At 37.9% G+C, this 16,458-nt stretch overlaps 1 protein-coding gene across 1 annotated transcript in view; it reads right to left on the reverse strand.

Annotated features, from left to right (window-relative positions):
- The window catches only part of SHC3 (SHC adaptor protein 3), a 136,829-nt gene that overhangs the window by 90,962 nt on the left and 29,409 nt on the right, over positions 1–16,458 (reverse strand). Inside the window, exons 6-7 of the mRNA XM_037056243.1 lie at positions 7,059–7,209; positions 6,016–6,103 (exon numbers count right to left, since the gene is read on the reverse strand). Coding sequence (XP_036912138.1) covers positions 6,016–6,103; positions 7,059–7,209 — 239 coding nt within the window. The remainder of the gene's footprint in view (positions 1–6,015; positions 6,104–7,058; positions 7,210–16,458) is intronic.

Genomic DNA, 16,458 nt, shown 5'->3' on the forward strand with positions numbered 1-16,458 from the left:
AAGAATAGTATGGGAAATAGAGAAGCCAAAGAACTTATATGTAGGAACCATGGACATGAACTAATGGGAGTGGTGGAATGCTAGTGGGAAAGAGTGTATAAGGCATAGGGGAATAAAGTGGAGAAAAATTGGACAACTGTAATAGCATAATCAAAAATATATACTTTAAAAATAAAATCACAATAAAATATCACCTCATACCTGTCAGAACAACTATGATCAATAAATTGAGAAACAAGTGTTGGTGAGGATATGAAGGAAAGGGAACCTTCGTGCATTGTTGGTGGGGTTGCAAATTAGTTCAGCCACTAGACAAAACAGTGCAGAAATTCTTCAAAAATCAAAAACAAATCTACTCTATGTCCCACTAATTCCATTTGTGCGTATTTATCAAAAGAAATCCAAAACACTAATGCAAATATATATATATATATATATATATATATATATATATATATATATATATATATATACACCCCTGCATACATTGCAGTGTAATTTATATTAATCAAGATATGGATAATATAAAGTCAAGATACAACTCTAGTGCCCATCAGTAGATGAGTGGATAAAAAAGTTTGTTTGCGGCCTTGGCTGTTGTAGCTCAGTGGCTTGAGCACGGGCCTGCGAACCACACGATTGTGGTTCGATTTCCAGTCAGGGCACATACCTGGGTTGCAGGCCAGTTCCCAGTGGGGTACACATGAGAAGCAATCATACATTGATATTTCTCCCCCTCTCTCCTTCCCTTCCCCTATAAAGATAAATTAATAAAATCTTTTTAAAAAAATAAAAAAATGTGTTTGCCATAGGAGATGGGAATTGGGTGGCTTGGTTGAAAAAGGCAAAGGGATTAAGAAGAACAAATTGGTACAAAAATAGTCAAAAGGATGTTAAGTACACCACACAATAATATTGTATTAACTTTGTATCAAAGTCGTGAAATGCAAGGACTTATATCCAAGATTACCCTATCCAGCAAAGTTATCATTTAGAATGGAAGGGCAGATGAAGTGCTTGTATCAAAGTGATCACTTTGTAAATTGTATAACTGTCTAACCACTATTCAGTATATCTGAAACTAATGTAAAATAATACCAAATGTCAACTGTAGCTAAAAACATAATTTAAAAAACTTTATTGTCATTTACTCCCAGCCAAAATGGCTATAATAAGGGAAAAGCTTTAACATTACATCAATAAATGGTTAAATTTATATACATAGAATCATAAATTGGATCTTAAATCAATTCCTTCAGATTCTATAGAGTTAGTGGCCAGACCCCTAGAGCTATTGAAGGAGTTACATAAGTGTTTGAGGAGAAAAAAGGTTAAAATTTTAAAAACCTTGAATATATGTGAAATACACACATATATACACACATGTGTGTGTTTAGAACTGACTATAGATTCTTAGGTCATAATCCCAACAGTGGTTTTGCTGGGTCAAAAGGCAGTTTCATTTTTTATATTTTAAGGAAATTCCATGCTATTTTCCACAGTCTGCATTCCTACAAACAGTGCACTAGGGTTCTCTTTTCTCCATAATTTCTCCAACATTTGTTTGTTGATTTGTTTATGATAGCCATTCTCACAGGTATGAAGTGGTATCCCCTTGTGGTTTTAATTTCCCTCTATCTGAGGGCTAGTGATGCTGAGCATCCTTACATATGTCTCTGGGACTTCTGTATGTCCTCCTTAGCAAAGTGTCTATTCAAGTTTTTTGCACATTATTTTTATTTTTATTTTTCATTGTTGTTCAAGTACAGTTGTCTCCATTTCCCCACCACAAATCCCCCTTCCCCACCCCAGCCATCCTCACCTCCCACCCTCAATCCTACCTACCTTTGGCTTTGTCCATGTGTCCTTCATACGTGTTCCTTGACAACCCTTCCCTCTAATCCCCCAAATATCTCCTCTCACCTCCCCTCTGGTTACTGTCAGTTTGTTCGTAGTTTTAAGGTCTATGGTTATATTTTGCTTGCTTGTTTGTTTTATTGATTAGGTTCCACTTATAAGTAAGATCATATGGTATTTGTCTTGCCCATTTTTTAATCAGGTTGTTTGTCTTCCTGTAATGGAGTCATGTGAGTTCCTTACATATCTTGGAGAACAAACCCTTGTCTGAGGTATCATTTGCAAATACGTTTCCCCATATGGTTGGTTCTCTTCATTTCAATGCTGTTTTCTTTACACATGCAGAAGCTTTATATTTTGACAATACCCCATTTGGTTATTCTTTCCTTTACATCCCTTGGTCTAAGGGACATATCAGTGAAATAGTTGCTGAGTAGGGTATCTGAGATTTTCATGCCTACGTTCTCCTCTAAGACACTTATGGTGTTATGACTTACGTTTAACTCAAAAGAACCTATGCAGCCCAATATTTATAGCAGCACAATTTACAATAGCCAAGTGCTGGAAGCAACCTAAGTGCTCATCAGTAAATGAGTGGATTAAAAAACTGTGGTACATTTACACAGTAGAACACTACACAGCAGAAAGAAAGACAGACTCCTACCCTTTGCAACAGCATGGATAGAACTGGAAAGCATTTGGCTAAGTGAAATAAGCCAGGCGGCGAAAGAGAAATATATGATCCGATCTATAAGTGGAACCTAATCAACAAAACAAACAAGCAGGCAAAATACAACCAGAGACACTGAAATGGAGAACAGACTGACAGTAACCAGAGAGGAGGGGACAAAAGGATAACAGGGGATAATAGAGGAAAGGCCATCAAAGAACATGTGTGGAGAACACATGGACAAAGCCAAAGGGGTAGATTCAAGGCTGGGAGGTGGAGATGGCTGGTGTTGGGGGAGGGGGATGAAAATGGAGACAACTGTATTTGAACAATAAAATAAAATAAAATAAAAATAATAAAATGCATCATCCCCCAAAAAGAACTGCCTATAGAATCAAGACATATATTAGCAGTTAGTTATTAGTCATGTCTGAGTGATTATTGTGGGTGTAGGTGCATACTCATTGACTTGATAAGATGTGGACATGTCCTCTAAAGGTTCCCAGAGCCCATTAGGGATGTACCCCTGATGCCATCTCTGCTTATGGTAGGTGTCACTCTGGTCCTCCTGACATTGATACTGGAGAGGGGGTTAGGGGGGGACACCAGGAAGGGAAAGCTACTACTGGGTCTGATGAGGAACCACTGGGGCTAAGCTCTGCTGGAGAGCTTAGGGACAGCCTAAAATATACTTCATAGTCTTCCAACCAACTCCCAGTTGAAATGGTAGAGGTGCCGTTGGAGAGGTCAGTTTCTCAGGCCTCCTGCCAGAAAGAGAGTCTCCAGGGTACTTGAAAACAGTAAGTGCTGAAGGACATGAACTTGTCCTGGTGCCAGGGGAGGCATCGGCTGATGTGTGGAATCCTCATAGCCCATACTTTATATACTTCTTTTTTTTCTTTTCCAGCTTTAATGAGACATTAGTAAAATACATGTATATATGTTGACTTACATATAACATGTAAGTTTAATGTATACAATGTGATGATTTCATGCTTGTATATATTGTTTTTGCATAAAATTGATTAGTTATTTATTTTTAATATATTTTATTGAGTATGCTATTACAGTTGTCCCATTTTTTCTCCCTTTTATTCCCTTCTGTCCAGTACCCTTCTTCCCACCAGCACTTCCCCACCTTAGTTCATGTCCATGAGTGATATATATAAGTTTTTTGGCTTCTCCATTTTTCATACTATTCTTAACCTCTCCCTGTCTATTTTGTACCTACCACTTATGCTTCTTTTTCCCTATACATTTTTCTCCAACTATCCCCTTCCTCTCCCCACTGATAACCTTCATGCAATCTCTATTTCTGTGAATTTGTTCCTGTTCTAGTTCTTTTTTTAGTTCATTTTTGGTTTTGTTTTTATAGGTTTTGTTGTTAATAGTTGTGAGTCTGTTGTCATTTTTCTCTTCATATTTCTGATCTTGTTTTCTTAGATAAGTCCCTTTATATTTCATATAATAAGGGCTTGGTGATGATGAACTACTTTACCTTGACCTTATTTGAGAAGCACTTTATCTGCTCTTTCATTCTAAATGAGAGCTTTGCTGAATAGCAAAGAACAATATTGGTTGTAGGTCCTTGCTTTTCATGACTTCAAATACTTCTTCCTGGGCCCTTGTTGCCTGCAAGGTTTCTTTGGAGAAAATCAGTAGACAGTCTAATGGGAACTCCTTTGTAGATAACTGTCTCCTTTTCTCTTGCTGCTTTTTAGATTCTCTCCTTACGTTTAATCTTGGGTAACATAATTATGGTGTGCCTTGGTGTGTGCTTCCTTGGATCCAACTTGTCTAGGACTCTCTGAGCTTCCTGGACTTCCTGTAAATCTATTTCCTTTACCAGATTGGGGATGTTTTCATTCATTATTTGTTCAAATAAGTTTTCCATTTCTTGCTGTTTTTCTTCTATTTCTAGCACCCCTAAGATTCGAATGTTGGAATGTTTCAAGTTGTCCTGGGGGTTCCTAAACCTCTCCTCATTTTTTTGAATTCTTGTTTCTTCATTCTGGTTGAATGTTTATTTCTTCTTTCTGCTCCAAATTGTTGATTTTAGTCCCAGTTTCTTTCCCTTCACTGTTGGTTCCCTGTAGTTTTTTTTATTTCATTTTGCAGAGCCTTCACTTTTTTCTCTGTTTTATGACTGTACTCAACCATTTCTGGGAGCATGCTGATTACCAGTGTTTTGAACTCTGCATCTGATAGGTTGGCTATCTCTTAATCACTTAGTTGTATTGTTTCTGGAGTTTTGATTGGTTCTTTCATTTGGGCCATATTTTTTTGTCTCAGCATACCTGTTACTTCGTAAGGGGCAGAGCCTTAAGTATTCACCAGGGTGGGCAACCGACTTTGCTGTGCTTGTGGCACTGTATGTAGGAAAGGGGTTTGAGAGGGGACAGTGTCACTTGCTCAGTTCTCAGCTTTCTTTCAGTCACTTCCTCCACTACCCACAAGCAAATTGGACCCTTTTGGTACTGATTCCTGGGTGGGTGATTTGTGGATGTTCTAAGACGCTGTGGTTCTCTCCAATGAACTCTCCTGTAAGGCTAGGAGTTTCTCCTGCCACCCCAATCCCCACTGTTTTTTTCAGTCAGAAGATTTGAGGCTTTATTTCCTGGGGCTGAAACCCTGGGTTGCATGGCCTGTCTCACTTCCCAGTTGTTCTGCCTGGTTTATGCACATGCAGATGTGGAACTGCCCACTCTGCCAGCCACCTCCTTGCCCAGTCCTCCAGCTGCTGCCTTGACTCAAGTCCTCTCCACCCTAACTGCCCGTGTCCACCCCTCCTACTGGTCTGGAGAAATGTTTCTTCTTTAACTCCTTGGTTGTCAGACTTCCACACAGTTCAGTTTTCTGGCAGTTCTGTTTTGTTTTGTTTTAATTTACTGTTATCCTTTTGGTTGTGCAAGAGGCAAAGTGTATCTATCTATGCCTCCATCTTGGGCATAAGTTTCCCTTCCTTTATATGTTTCTATGAGCTTGTCAAGAATCTGTAATCCTATCCTCACTAAATTTTTCCAGTGGGTTTTTCTGTTAATTTCTCAGTAGGTGAACTACACTGGGGAGACATTACTTTTGTTTGGGTATTTTTATAACATGAATGTTCAAACCAACTTATCTATAAGGTGGAAATAAACTTTCCCTTTGCCCATAAATTGGAAATAAATATCAATCAACATGTAAACATGGTGTAGAATACTCATACAATGAAATACTAGTCATGATAAAAAGAAAAATCTATTGATACATACAGCAATGGAGTAAATCTAAAAATAATTTTGCTAAGTGAAAGGAAGTCAAATAAAAAAGAATGCATCATGTATAATTATATGTATATAAAATTCTAGAAAATGCGAATGAATCTATATAAGGATATAAAGCAAATCAGTGATCTCTAAAGAATGGAGGAGGGGGAAGGGGAACTGGAAAACAACACATGGCTTTTGTATTTTTTTGTTTCTTGCCCTTGTTACCTTGCCTCTCACCTTGCCTGACAGGTGTTTGCTGCCAGTCTTCGCCAAATGGGTCTCCAAAGTGTCTTCCCTGGTAATAAGTTTGCTCTTTTCCTGAAAACTATGGATACAAAGAGAAAAAGTTACACTCTTCTTGTTTCCCCATTTCCAAAAGCTATAATATAATAGAAGGGACATCCATCAGTGGTTAAGTAATTGCATCCCTGATTACATTCAGTTTTCCCTCCATGCCTCACAGTTGGCATTGAGATTTAAGAAATAAGTTTGTATGGGAATAAAGAAGAGACTACATCTCAACAAAACTGTTCATCCCCACCCTTATTTTCATTATTTCGAACAATTCCCCCAAATGTGAGGATGAATTGAGCTCTTCTGTCCCCAGCTGCATCATGCAACTTGTCCTAAAATAAATTTCTGTTAGAGTGTCTATGTATTAGAACACACTGCCAATCCAACACACCTGGGCAATCTATTCCCTCTCAGTGCCAGAGCTACTGACACTTCATTTCAATATCATTTAACACTATTATTAGTGTAATTATTCACATAAAGTAAGTGATATTAAACTCTCTATTACAAAGTAGAGATGACATAACTCTAGAAAACAATTGCCTTACTAGAATTGCCTTACTAGAATCTTGAGTTGGAGGGAAAATGGCTAACCTAAAAAAAAACTCATAAAATTCTGATCATTTTAAAGGTCTATGTCCAGTATCTGTTCAGAGAAACCAAAGTACCTAGGCTTTTTAAAAAGTCTTAAACTCTATCTTCTCCTCAATAGGATTGCAGTATAATGCAATTTGTCCTAGGATGGAGAACTAATACTCAGACTACTCTCTCAAAAATCACAATATACTTTGAAGGCATTTGACCAACACCTCATGATGTTAAAACAAAAGCCTCCCTTATTTGACTGCTTTGTTAAATCCATAGGGGAAAAGTTTATGAGTTATTCTGTCAAATGGACAGAACACTGACCTAAAAATAAAGGTGAGAAAAACGAACAGAATAAAGTTCAGTTATCAAGCTTCCAAAGGAAAAGGTATAACAATTACCTGGGCTGTGTCAGGGGCATGGGGTCTGGCTTTCAATCGAGAATCAATAACTCCCCCTGGAGGAGGAGTCTTGCTTGGAATGCTGTTATAGTATGGGTGATCTGGGCCATCACCCTCTTCCTCAGTCCATGGCTCATCCAGACTCTGCATTCTGTTAAAAGAGAATTTTCAAAAGCTTTAGCCAAACATTGAGCTTGTGGTCAAAACCAATTAATCTAATGTTAATATACCAGTCACCCTAGAAAAGTAAGTTTATCTATTGCCCTTCAATCATGTAGGCCTCGGTCATACATGAAAAGTACATGAGTAGTTTAGACAAATATCTCTGCCTTATTACCCTTTGGAAAATACTAGTCATATTTGAAACAGAAAGAAAAATCTTTTTTAAAAGTACATTTTGTTTAAGAAAGAAAATTTTATGTATGAAGATAACAAGATACTGAAGGCACAGACACATTTTAGTAAATTATGAAATTTACCAAAAAATCAACTAAAATATGAAGACTTCATGACATCAGGGAAAATGGCACAGTAAGGACATCTGAAAATTTTTTCTTTCGTGAAAGAAGAATAAAAGTGGTTAAAAAAAATCAGAATCAACTACTTAAAACTCTGGAAAATAACCAGAGGCTTTCAACAACCTATGGAGTGTATTTTTTTTTAAGCAAACAGAAAATAACTTTATAAACGGTGGCTTTGTGGCATTTTAACTTGCTCTATTTCTATCTCCATGGTAGTTTTAAAAACAAACAGCTCACAGTCACAGTAAAAACCAGTAGCCTGATAGCCATGGGAGAGGGCAAAACCCCTCTGAGTCTCCTTCACAGCCTCATTCCCGGAGAACAATCATTGTACTAACTGTCTAGTCATTCCTTAGAAGTGGTAACTCCTAAGACTGTCTTTATTTGACCTAATTCAGGGGAAAATGCCTCCTTTGCTGGGTCATTTGTCAAAAACAATTAGAGACAATTGTTTAACAACATGGTTTCCTGGGACAGTAATAACACTCAGGCAAAGAGTAGGCTAATCAAAACCTTAAAAGGAAAAGCTAGAAAATGGGATGTTCATAGGAATTTGCATAAACTGCAACATATTTCCAAGAATCTAGAAGGCTACATGTATTCATAGGGCTCTGTTCATTGTCAAGGATCAATCCCCTGCTCAAAAAAGATGTAAAAAGGCCCTAGTTTGAAATACTGGCTTAGCCTGAAGCTATGCACAAGAGGAAGTGAAAGCTAAGGCAGAATTACCAAGTGTCTGGCTGCATGTTAAAGGGATTTCCCACACAAAAACAGAATCCCTCAGCAAAGACTGGTTCCAGGAATTTAAGGAAATCTCTTTCTAGTAATTAACTTTCTAATAATTAAAGTGAGCAGAATTAGTGGCCATATTTGACAAAGAATATAGACTTTATGAATTTAGTTCAGAAAAGTCATTAAAACAAACAACCACAAAAACCAGCAACAACAATAAATACTGAAGAAGGGAGAAATTTGATTTCCAGAACTGCCACATTATGGCAGTTCTCTTATTTAAAATCCCTAGTTTCTACACAAAAATTAAATTATGAGACATGCAAAAAAACACAAGAAAAATAAGCAATCAATAGAAATTGTCCCTGAGGAAACTCAGACTTTAAACAAAGGATCCTCAATAATATTAACAGCTGACTTCTTATCACAAACAATGAAGGTCAGAAAGTAGTGGTATGGCATATTCAGTACTGAAAGAAGATGGTATACCAAGCACCCTCTATCCAGTAAAACTATCCTTCCAAAATGAAACAGAAATAGGACATTTCCAGATAAATAAAAAATGAAAAAAATTATCACTAGCAAATCTTTCCTGAAATTAATATTAAAGAAAGTACTTTACACTGGAATGAAAGAACGCGAGATGGTAATATATATCAACTTGAAAAAATGAAGAACAAAGGCGCAAAATTAAATTTGCACAAATCTCTTCAAACTTTATGATATAGAAACATATACAGGACTGCATGCATTAAGTATATTCCCAAAGAAGCTTGGTGATTCAACTAATTCCAGCCACACACTTCTGTATATATTATTTTAATAGCATTTATTTGACTTTATATAAAATTTCAAAAGTACACAAAATCATAATAATTCATATAGAAGATATCTGTGCATCTACCACTAAGACTAAATGGTGTGAACATCTTCTATATTTGCTTCCTTTCATAAAAAGAAGTAAAATTTATCAAACTTCAGATGGATAGATATGTAAAATTAAGAGTAAAATGTTAATGGTCAGATCTACATGATGGATATAAAGGTGTTTACTGTTAAAATAATTTTGTATATTGGTACATTTTCATTATAAAATATTAGGGATGAAATAGTACTTGATAAATAAAGTTAAAGACCAATGTACCCCCAACTCATCCTGGGATATACTAGAGTTGGCATATACTGTTCCAGCATGGTTTAAAATCCATGCATTTATCTATAAATTGTATATACAATTGTTTGTGTGTTTTAAAATTCATATAAATCATACATATTTTTTATTCCATTTAAAAATTTTGTGATTTTCTCCTAGTAATGCAAATATACTGATATATTCTTTCTAAAGCTTATATGTCATTTTTTATGAAGGTTATTTTTCTCTTTTTTATTTAATTATTTTTCAAGTAGTTTTCTGTCTATTGCTCCCATCCCATCCCACCCCCTGTTCTCCCCCCTCCCTCCCATTTTCTCCCTTCTCAGTTGTTGTCCATATATCCTTTATATAGGTTCCTCAAAATCCGTGCCCTATTTCCCCTGAAATTTGCACCCCTCCCCCTCTGGTCACTGTCCCCCTGTTCTCTACTTCAGTGTCTTTGGTTGTGTTTTGCTTGCTTGTTTGTTTTGTTGTTTAGCTTCCTGTTAAAGGTCAGATCATATGGTATTTGTCCTTCAACACCTGGCTTATTTCACTCAGCATAATGCTTTCCAGTTCCATCCATGTTGTTGCAAAAGGTACGAGCTCCTTCTTTCTTTCTGCAGCATAAAATTCCATTGTGTATATGTGCCATAGTTTTTTGATCCATTCATTTACTGACGGGCACCTAGGTTGCTTCCAACTCTTGGCTATTGTAAATTGTGCTGCTATGAACATTGGGGTGCATAGGTTCTTTGGGATTGGTGTTTTAGGGTTCTTAGGATACACTCCTAGCAGTGGAATTGCTGGGTCAAAAGGCAGATCTGATTTTAGTTTTCTGAGAAAATTCCATACTGTTTTCCATAATGGTTGTACCAGTCTGCAATCCCACCAACAGTGGACCAGAGTCCCATTTTCCTCACACCCTTCCCAAAATTTCTTCTTTATTGCTTTGTTTATGATAGCCATTCTGACGGGTGTAAAGTGGTATCTCATTGTAATTTGCATCTCTGACGGGTGTAAACTGGTATCTCATTTTAATTTGCATCTCTCTGATAGCAAGTGATATTGAGCATCTTTTTATGTGTCTCTGGATCCTCTGTATGTCCTCCTTGCAGAAGTATCTGTTCAAGTCCTTTCCCCATTTTTAATTGGGTTGCTCGTCTTCTTAGAGTGAAGTCGTGTGAGTTCTTTGTATATTTTGGAGATTAAACCTTTGTCTGAGGTATCATTGGCAAATATGTTTTCCCATATAGTTGGTTGTCTTTTTATTTTAATGCTGTTGTCTTTAGCCATGCAGAAGCTTTTTATTTTGATGAGATCCCATTTGCTTATCCTTTCCTTTGTATTTCTTGCTCTAGGGGACATATCAGTAAAAATGTTGCTGTGTGAAAAATCTGATATTTTCCTGCCAATGTTCTCCTCTAGGACTTTATTGGTGTCACGGCTTATATTTAAGTCTTTTATCCACCTTGAATTAATTTTGGAGTATGGTGTAAGTTGGTGCTCGAGTTTCATTTTTTTGCATATAGCTGTCCAGTTCTCCCAACACCATTTGTTAAAGAGGGTATCTTTACCACATTTTCTGTTGCTGCCCACTTTGTTGAATATTAATTGACTATAGAGAGTTGGGTTTATTTCTGGGTTCTCTGTTCAGTTCCATTGGTCTATGTGCCTGTTTTTATGCCAGTACCAGGCTGTTTTCATTACAGTGGCCTTGTAATACAGTTTGATATCAGGTATTGTGATCCCTCCTACTCTGTTCTTATTTCTCAAAATTGCAGCTGGTCTTTGGGGTTTTTTTGTGGTTCCATATAAATATCTGAAGTGTTTGTTCTATGTCTGTGAAATGTGCCATTGGTACTTTAATAGGTATTGCATTGAATATGTAAATTGCTTTGGGTAGTATGGACATTTTGATGATGTTAATTCTTCCAATCTATGAGCACGGTATATGTTTCCATTTGTTTGTATCTTCCTTGATTTCTTTCTTCAGTGTTGTGTAGTTTTCTGCATACAAGTCTTTTACCTCCTTGGTTCGATTTATTCCTAGGCATTTTATTTTTGTTTTTGCTATATCGAATGGGATCTTTTTTCTTGATTTCTGCTCCTGCTGATTCATTGTTAGTATACAAAAATGGCTTTGGTGTCTGGATATTGACTTTGTAACCCGCTGTTTTGCCAACTTCATTTATTAGTTCCAGCAGTTTTTTGGTAGAATCTATAGGATTTTCCATGTACATTATCATGTCATCTACAAACAATGACAGTTTTGTTTCCTCCTTTCCAATTTGAATGCCTTTTATTTTTTTTGTTGCCTGATCCCTGAGGCTAAAATTTCCAATACTATATTAAATAGAAGTAGTGAAAGTGGACAACCTTGTCTTGTTCCTGATCATAGTGGAAAAGATTTTACTTTTTGCCTATTGAGTATGATGTTGGCTGTAGGTCTTTCATATATGGCCTTTATTATATTGAGGAATGTTCCCTCTATTCCCATTTTTCTGAGTACATTTATCATAAATGGGTGTTGTACCTTATCAAAAGCTTATTCCACATCTATTGATATGACCATATGATTTTTGTGCTTCCTTTTCTTTATGTGGTGTATTACACTTACTGATTTGTGGATATTTAAGCATCCTTGCATTCCTGGGATGAATCCCACTTGGTCGTGGTGTATGATCTTTTTGATGTATTGTTGGATGTGATTTGCCAATATTTTGTTGACGATTTTAGTGTCTATGTTCATCAGCGATATTGGCCTCAAGTTTTCTTTTTTTGTTGTGTCTCTATCTGGTTTTGGAATTAGGATGATGCTGGCTTCATAAAAAGTGTTGGGGAGTATGCCGTCCTTTTGAATTTTTGGAATAGTCTGTGAAGAATAGGGGTGAGCTCTTCCTTAAATGCTTTGTAGAATTCTCCTGTGAAACCATCTGGTCCGGGGCTTCTGTGTGATGGGAGTTTTTTGATTACCTCTTCAATTTCATCTGCTGTTATTGGCCTCTTCAGGTTTTCTGCTTCTTTTTCATTGAGTTTCGGAAGATTATGTTTTTCTAGAAATTTGTCCATTTCACCTAGGTTTTCCAATTTCTTGGCATACAGTTCTTCATAGTAATTTCTTACAATCCCTTCTATTTCTGTGGTATCACTTGGAATTTCTCCTCTTTCATTTCTGATTGTTTTTATTTCTGTCCTCTCTCTTCTTTTCTTAATGAGCCTACTTAAAGGCTTGTCTATTTTGTTTATCTTTTCAAAAAACCAACTCTTGGATTCACTCATCCTTAGAATTGTGCTTTTATTCCCTGTGTCATTTAATTCTGCTCTGATCTTGGCTATTTCCTTCCTTCTACTTGCTCTGGGCTGTGTTTGTTGTTCTTGTTGTTTCAAGTTCTTGCAGGCATCAGGTTAGGTCGTTTGTTTGAAGTGTTTCTATCTTCTTTGGATAACCCTGTATTACTATGAACTTCCCTCTCAGGTTTGCCTTCGCCGTGTCCAATAAGTTTTGGGTTGTTTTGAGTTCATTTTCATTTGTTTCCAGAAACTTTTTGATTCCTTCCCTAATTTCAGTCTTGACCCATTTGTTCTTTAATGGCATACCATTCAGTCTCCATGATTTGGGGTATTTTTGGTTTTTTCCTGTGGGGTTGGTTTCTAACTTCAGTCCCTTTTGGTCAGAGAAAATGCTTGGTATCATTTCAATTTTCTTGAATTAGTTGAGGCTCATTTTGTGCCCTATCATATGGTCTATGTTTGAAAATGTTCCATGTGCATTTGAAAAGAATGTATATTTAGCGTCTTTGGGATGAAGGGCTCTAGACATATCAGTCAAGTCCATTTTATCTAGGGTGTTGTTTAGTGCAGCTATATCTTTGTTGATATTTTGTTAGGAAGATCTGTCCATTTTTGACAGTGGGGTGTTAAAATCTCCTACTATAATTGTGTTGCTGTCAATATCTTTCTTGAAGTCCTCAAGGATTTTCTTTATATATTTGGGTGCTTATGTTGGGTGTATATATATTTACGATGTTAATGTCTTCTTGGTGCATTCTTTTCTTGAGTATTTTGAAGTGACTTTCTGGGTCTCTCTTTATGGCCCTTTTTTGAAATCTATTTGATCTGATATTAGAATTGCTACCCCGGCTTTTTTTTCTTGTCCATTTGCTTGGAAAATTTGGTTCCATCCTTTCACTTTTAGTCTGTAATGGTCCTTTATCCTGAGACGGGTCTGCTGTAGGCAGCATATGTGTGGGTCATGCTTTTCTATCTATTCAGCTATTCTATGTCTTCTGATTGTAGCATTTAATCCATTTACGTGTAAGGTTATTATTGATAGGTACTTATTCATTGCCATTTTTGTACCATAGTTCTCTGTCTCTCTCTCTTTTTCTTCCTTTCCTTAAAGCAGTTCTTTTAGTATTCCTTGTAGAACTGGTTTGGTGGAGGCATATTATTTTAGACTTCTTTTGTCTTGGAAGGTCTTTATTTGGTTGTCTGTGTTGATTGAGAGCCTTGCTGGGTAAAGTAGCCTTGGTCGTAGGCCTCTGTTTCTTATTACTTGAAATATTTCTTTCCATTCTCTTCTTGCTTAGAGTGTTTCCATTGAGAAGTCAGTAGCTAAACTTATTGGGGCTCCCTTGTACGTTCCTTCCTTTTTCTCCTTAGCTGCCTTTAAGATTCTCTCTTCATCTTGGAATTTTGCCATTTTAATGATGATGTGTCTTGAAGTGGGCCTCTTTGGGTTCCTCTTGAATGGGACTCTCTGTGATTCCTGGATCCGTGTGACTTTTTCTCTTATCAAATTAGGAAAATTTTCCATCATTGCTCTTTCAAATAGGTTTTCTATCCCTTGTTCTTCTTCTTCTCCTTCTGGTATACCTATTACTCAGATATTATTACGTTTCATATTGTCTTGCATTTCTCATAATCCCTCTTCATTCTTTTTGAGCCTCTTTTCCCTTTCTTGCTCTTTCTGGGAGATTCTTTCTACTGTGTTGTCCAACTTGCTGATCTGATCTTCTGCCTCATCGATCCTGCTTTTCATTACTTCCACTGTTTTCTTCAGTTCAGAAATTGTATTCTTCATTTCCTCTTGACCTTTGCTGATAGTTTCTATTTCCTTTTTCATGTTGATATAGTTTGCAGAGAGCTCATTGTAGCTACACTCTTGTTTCTGATAGTTCCCCTCTAGTTTCTGGTAGCTCATTGTGAGCTCTTTGAATTTCTTGATAACTAGTGCTTTGAATTCAATATCTGATAGTAGACGTGCCTCTATTTCATCTAACATTCTTTCTGAGACTTCCACCTTTTTTTTAAATTTGGGCATTGTTTCTTTGTCTTCCCATTGCTTATGAGACTCTTCGTGTTAGCTTGAGCTTCTTAAATTGATCTGCTCTGACTCCCTGGGTTTATGGTATGAACTTCTGTGATAGAATACCTGTGAAATTCAGTGGTGAAATCTCCTTCAGGTATCTTGATGTTCTCCGCTTCCCCCTACGCCTTTCTTTGTGTGTGTGTGATCAGTTGGAGGAGGAGGCAAAATGGTTTATGACAGCAGGAGAGTACTTTATGATATTTATGGTCACATCCAGTAAAGAAGAGATACAAGATCTTTAGACTATATGTAGTGTTAACCTTAATCTTCAACCCAACTTCCCACTTTTAGGAAAGCATAGATCAAAGATAAGTCTCTTGTTGGGGAGGGAAGTCTTGTGAGTTGTATCTAGAAAGCAGTGAGGTTTCAGGGAGTCAGATTTTGAGGTAAGGTGAGAGTAAAAATTAGTAAATACGTGTAGTATGTGAGCAAGTAGAGTTAATCACTTGCAGTAATGGAATTCAGGAACCTGTAAAGTGTGCTAAGACCTGAGAGATGTGTTGTGAAGTATTTACAGTGGTATAGAAAGCAACAAACAAACAAACACAGAAAAAAAGTCAGGAGAAGGGAGGAAAAAGCATTAAGTTTGGAAAGAAAGGAAGAACGACTAAAACAGGAAAAAAGAAAGGAGAGGAACAAAGTACTGAAAGATACAGCAACAATAAAATTTAAAAAATATGCGATTACTGAAAAAAAAGTTTTAAAAAGTTAAAAATAACAAAAAACAAAAGAAACCCTCCCTTGTTGGTTTCAAACTGTCCAATCCGGTTTTTCTGATTTCGTCAGGACTTTTCTGTGGGCTGAGTTGTAGGCCCAGGCACACTCCTGCGGGCCAGCCAGGCTACCAGACTGGGGTGTGGGCGCCTGCCCACCCAGCAGGCTGCCTGGGTCCCACGGGATCTGGTACTGGTCCTTCCCAGTTCTGTGGCTGGGTGCGAAGTAAGTCAAGCTGCCTTCACAGGAAAACCTCTCAGTCCACTTTCCAGTAAAAACTTCTCCAGAAAGCGTGCCTCTCAGCCCAGCCCAATCCCCAACCTGACTGGTTAGGACAATGCTCCTCTCAAATTTCCTGGGCTGGCAGGCTGGTAGGCTGGCAACCACAGAGATCACAACTGAACATGGCCCCTGTCCTTGCCACCCTCCCTGCACACCTAGGCAGACAGGTGTCTGCCACCCAGCCCTGCCTAGATGGTGAGGGAGGAAGCTAGCTCTTCCAAGGACCCAACAGCTGGCCCAATGCTCCACTGGGTGACGGGCTCCCTATGAGTCCTCCGTGGCACTGGCCACAGACAGAAGCCTCTACACCCCTAACGCGCCGGATCCGAGGCGTTATGGGCTTTCCGAGGGCAGCCAGCCCTGCTGCTGCTGCTTTTGTCTTTACTCACAGGTGCTCGGCTCCCGATGAGTCCTCTGTGGCAGATGCCTGGATGCTGGCTATAGATGGAAGCCTTTGGGCCCTGAAAGCTGCGGTAGCAACAGCTCCAAGACCATTAGGCGCCTGCTGAGAGCTGCTGGCCCTGCTGCTGCTGCTCCTGCCACTGCTGCTTTTGACTTTACTCTGGGGTGCCTGGCTACCGATGAGTCCTCTGTGGCAGACGCCCCTGTCGCTGGCGCAGACGGAAGCCTCTGGGCCCCAACCTC

Source organism: Sturnira hondurensis, unplaced genomic scaffold, assembly GCF_014824575.4.
Source record: "Sturnira hondurensis isolate 20B ecotype Veracruz unplaced genomic scaffold, ASM1482457v3 Scaffold0008860, whole genome shotgun sequence".
NCBI classification, from domain to species: Eukaryota; Metazoa; Chordata; class Mammalia; order Chiroptera; family Phyllostomidae; genus Sturnira; species Sturnira hondurensis.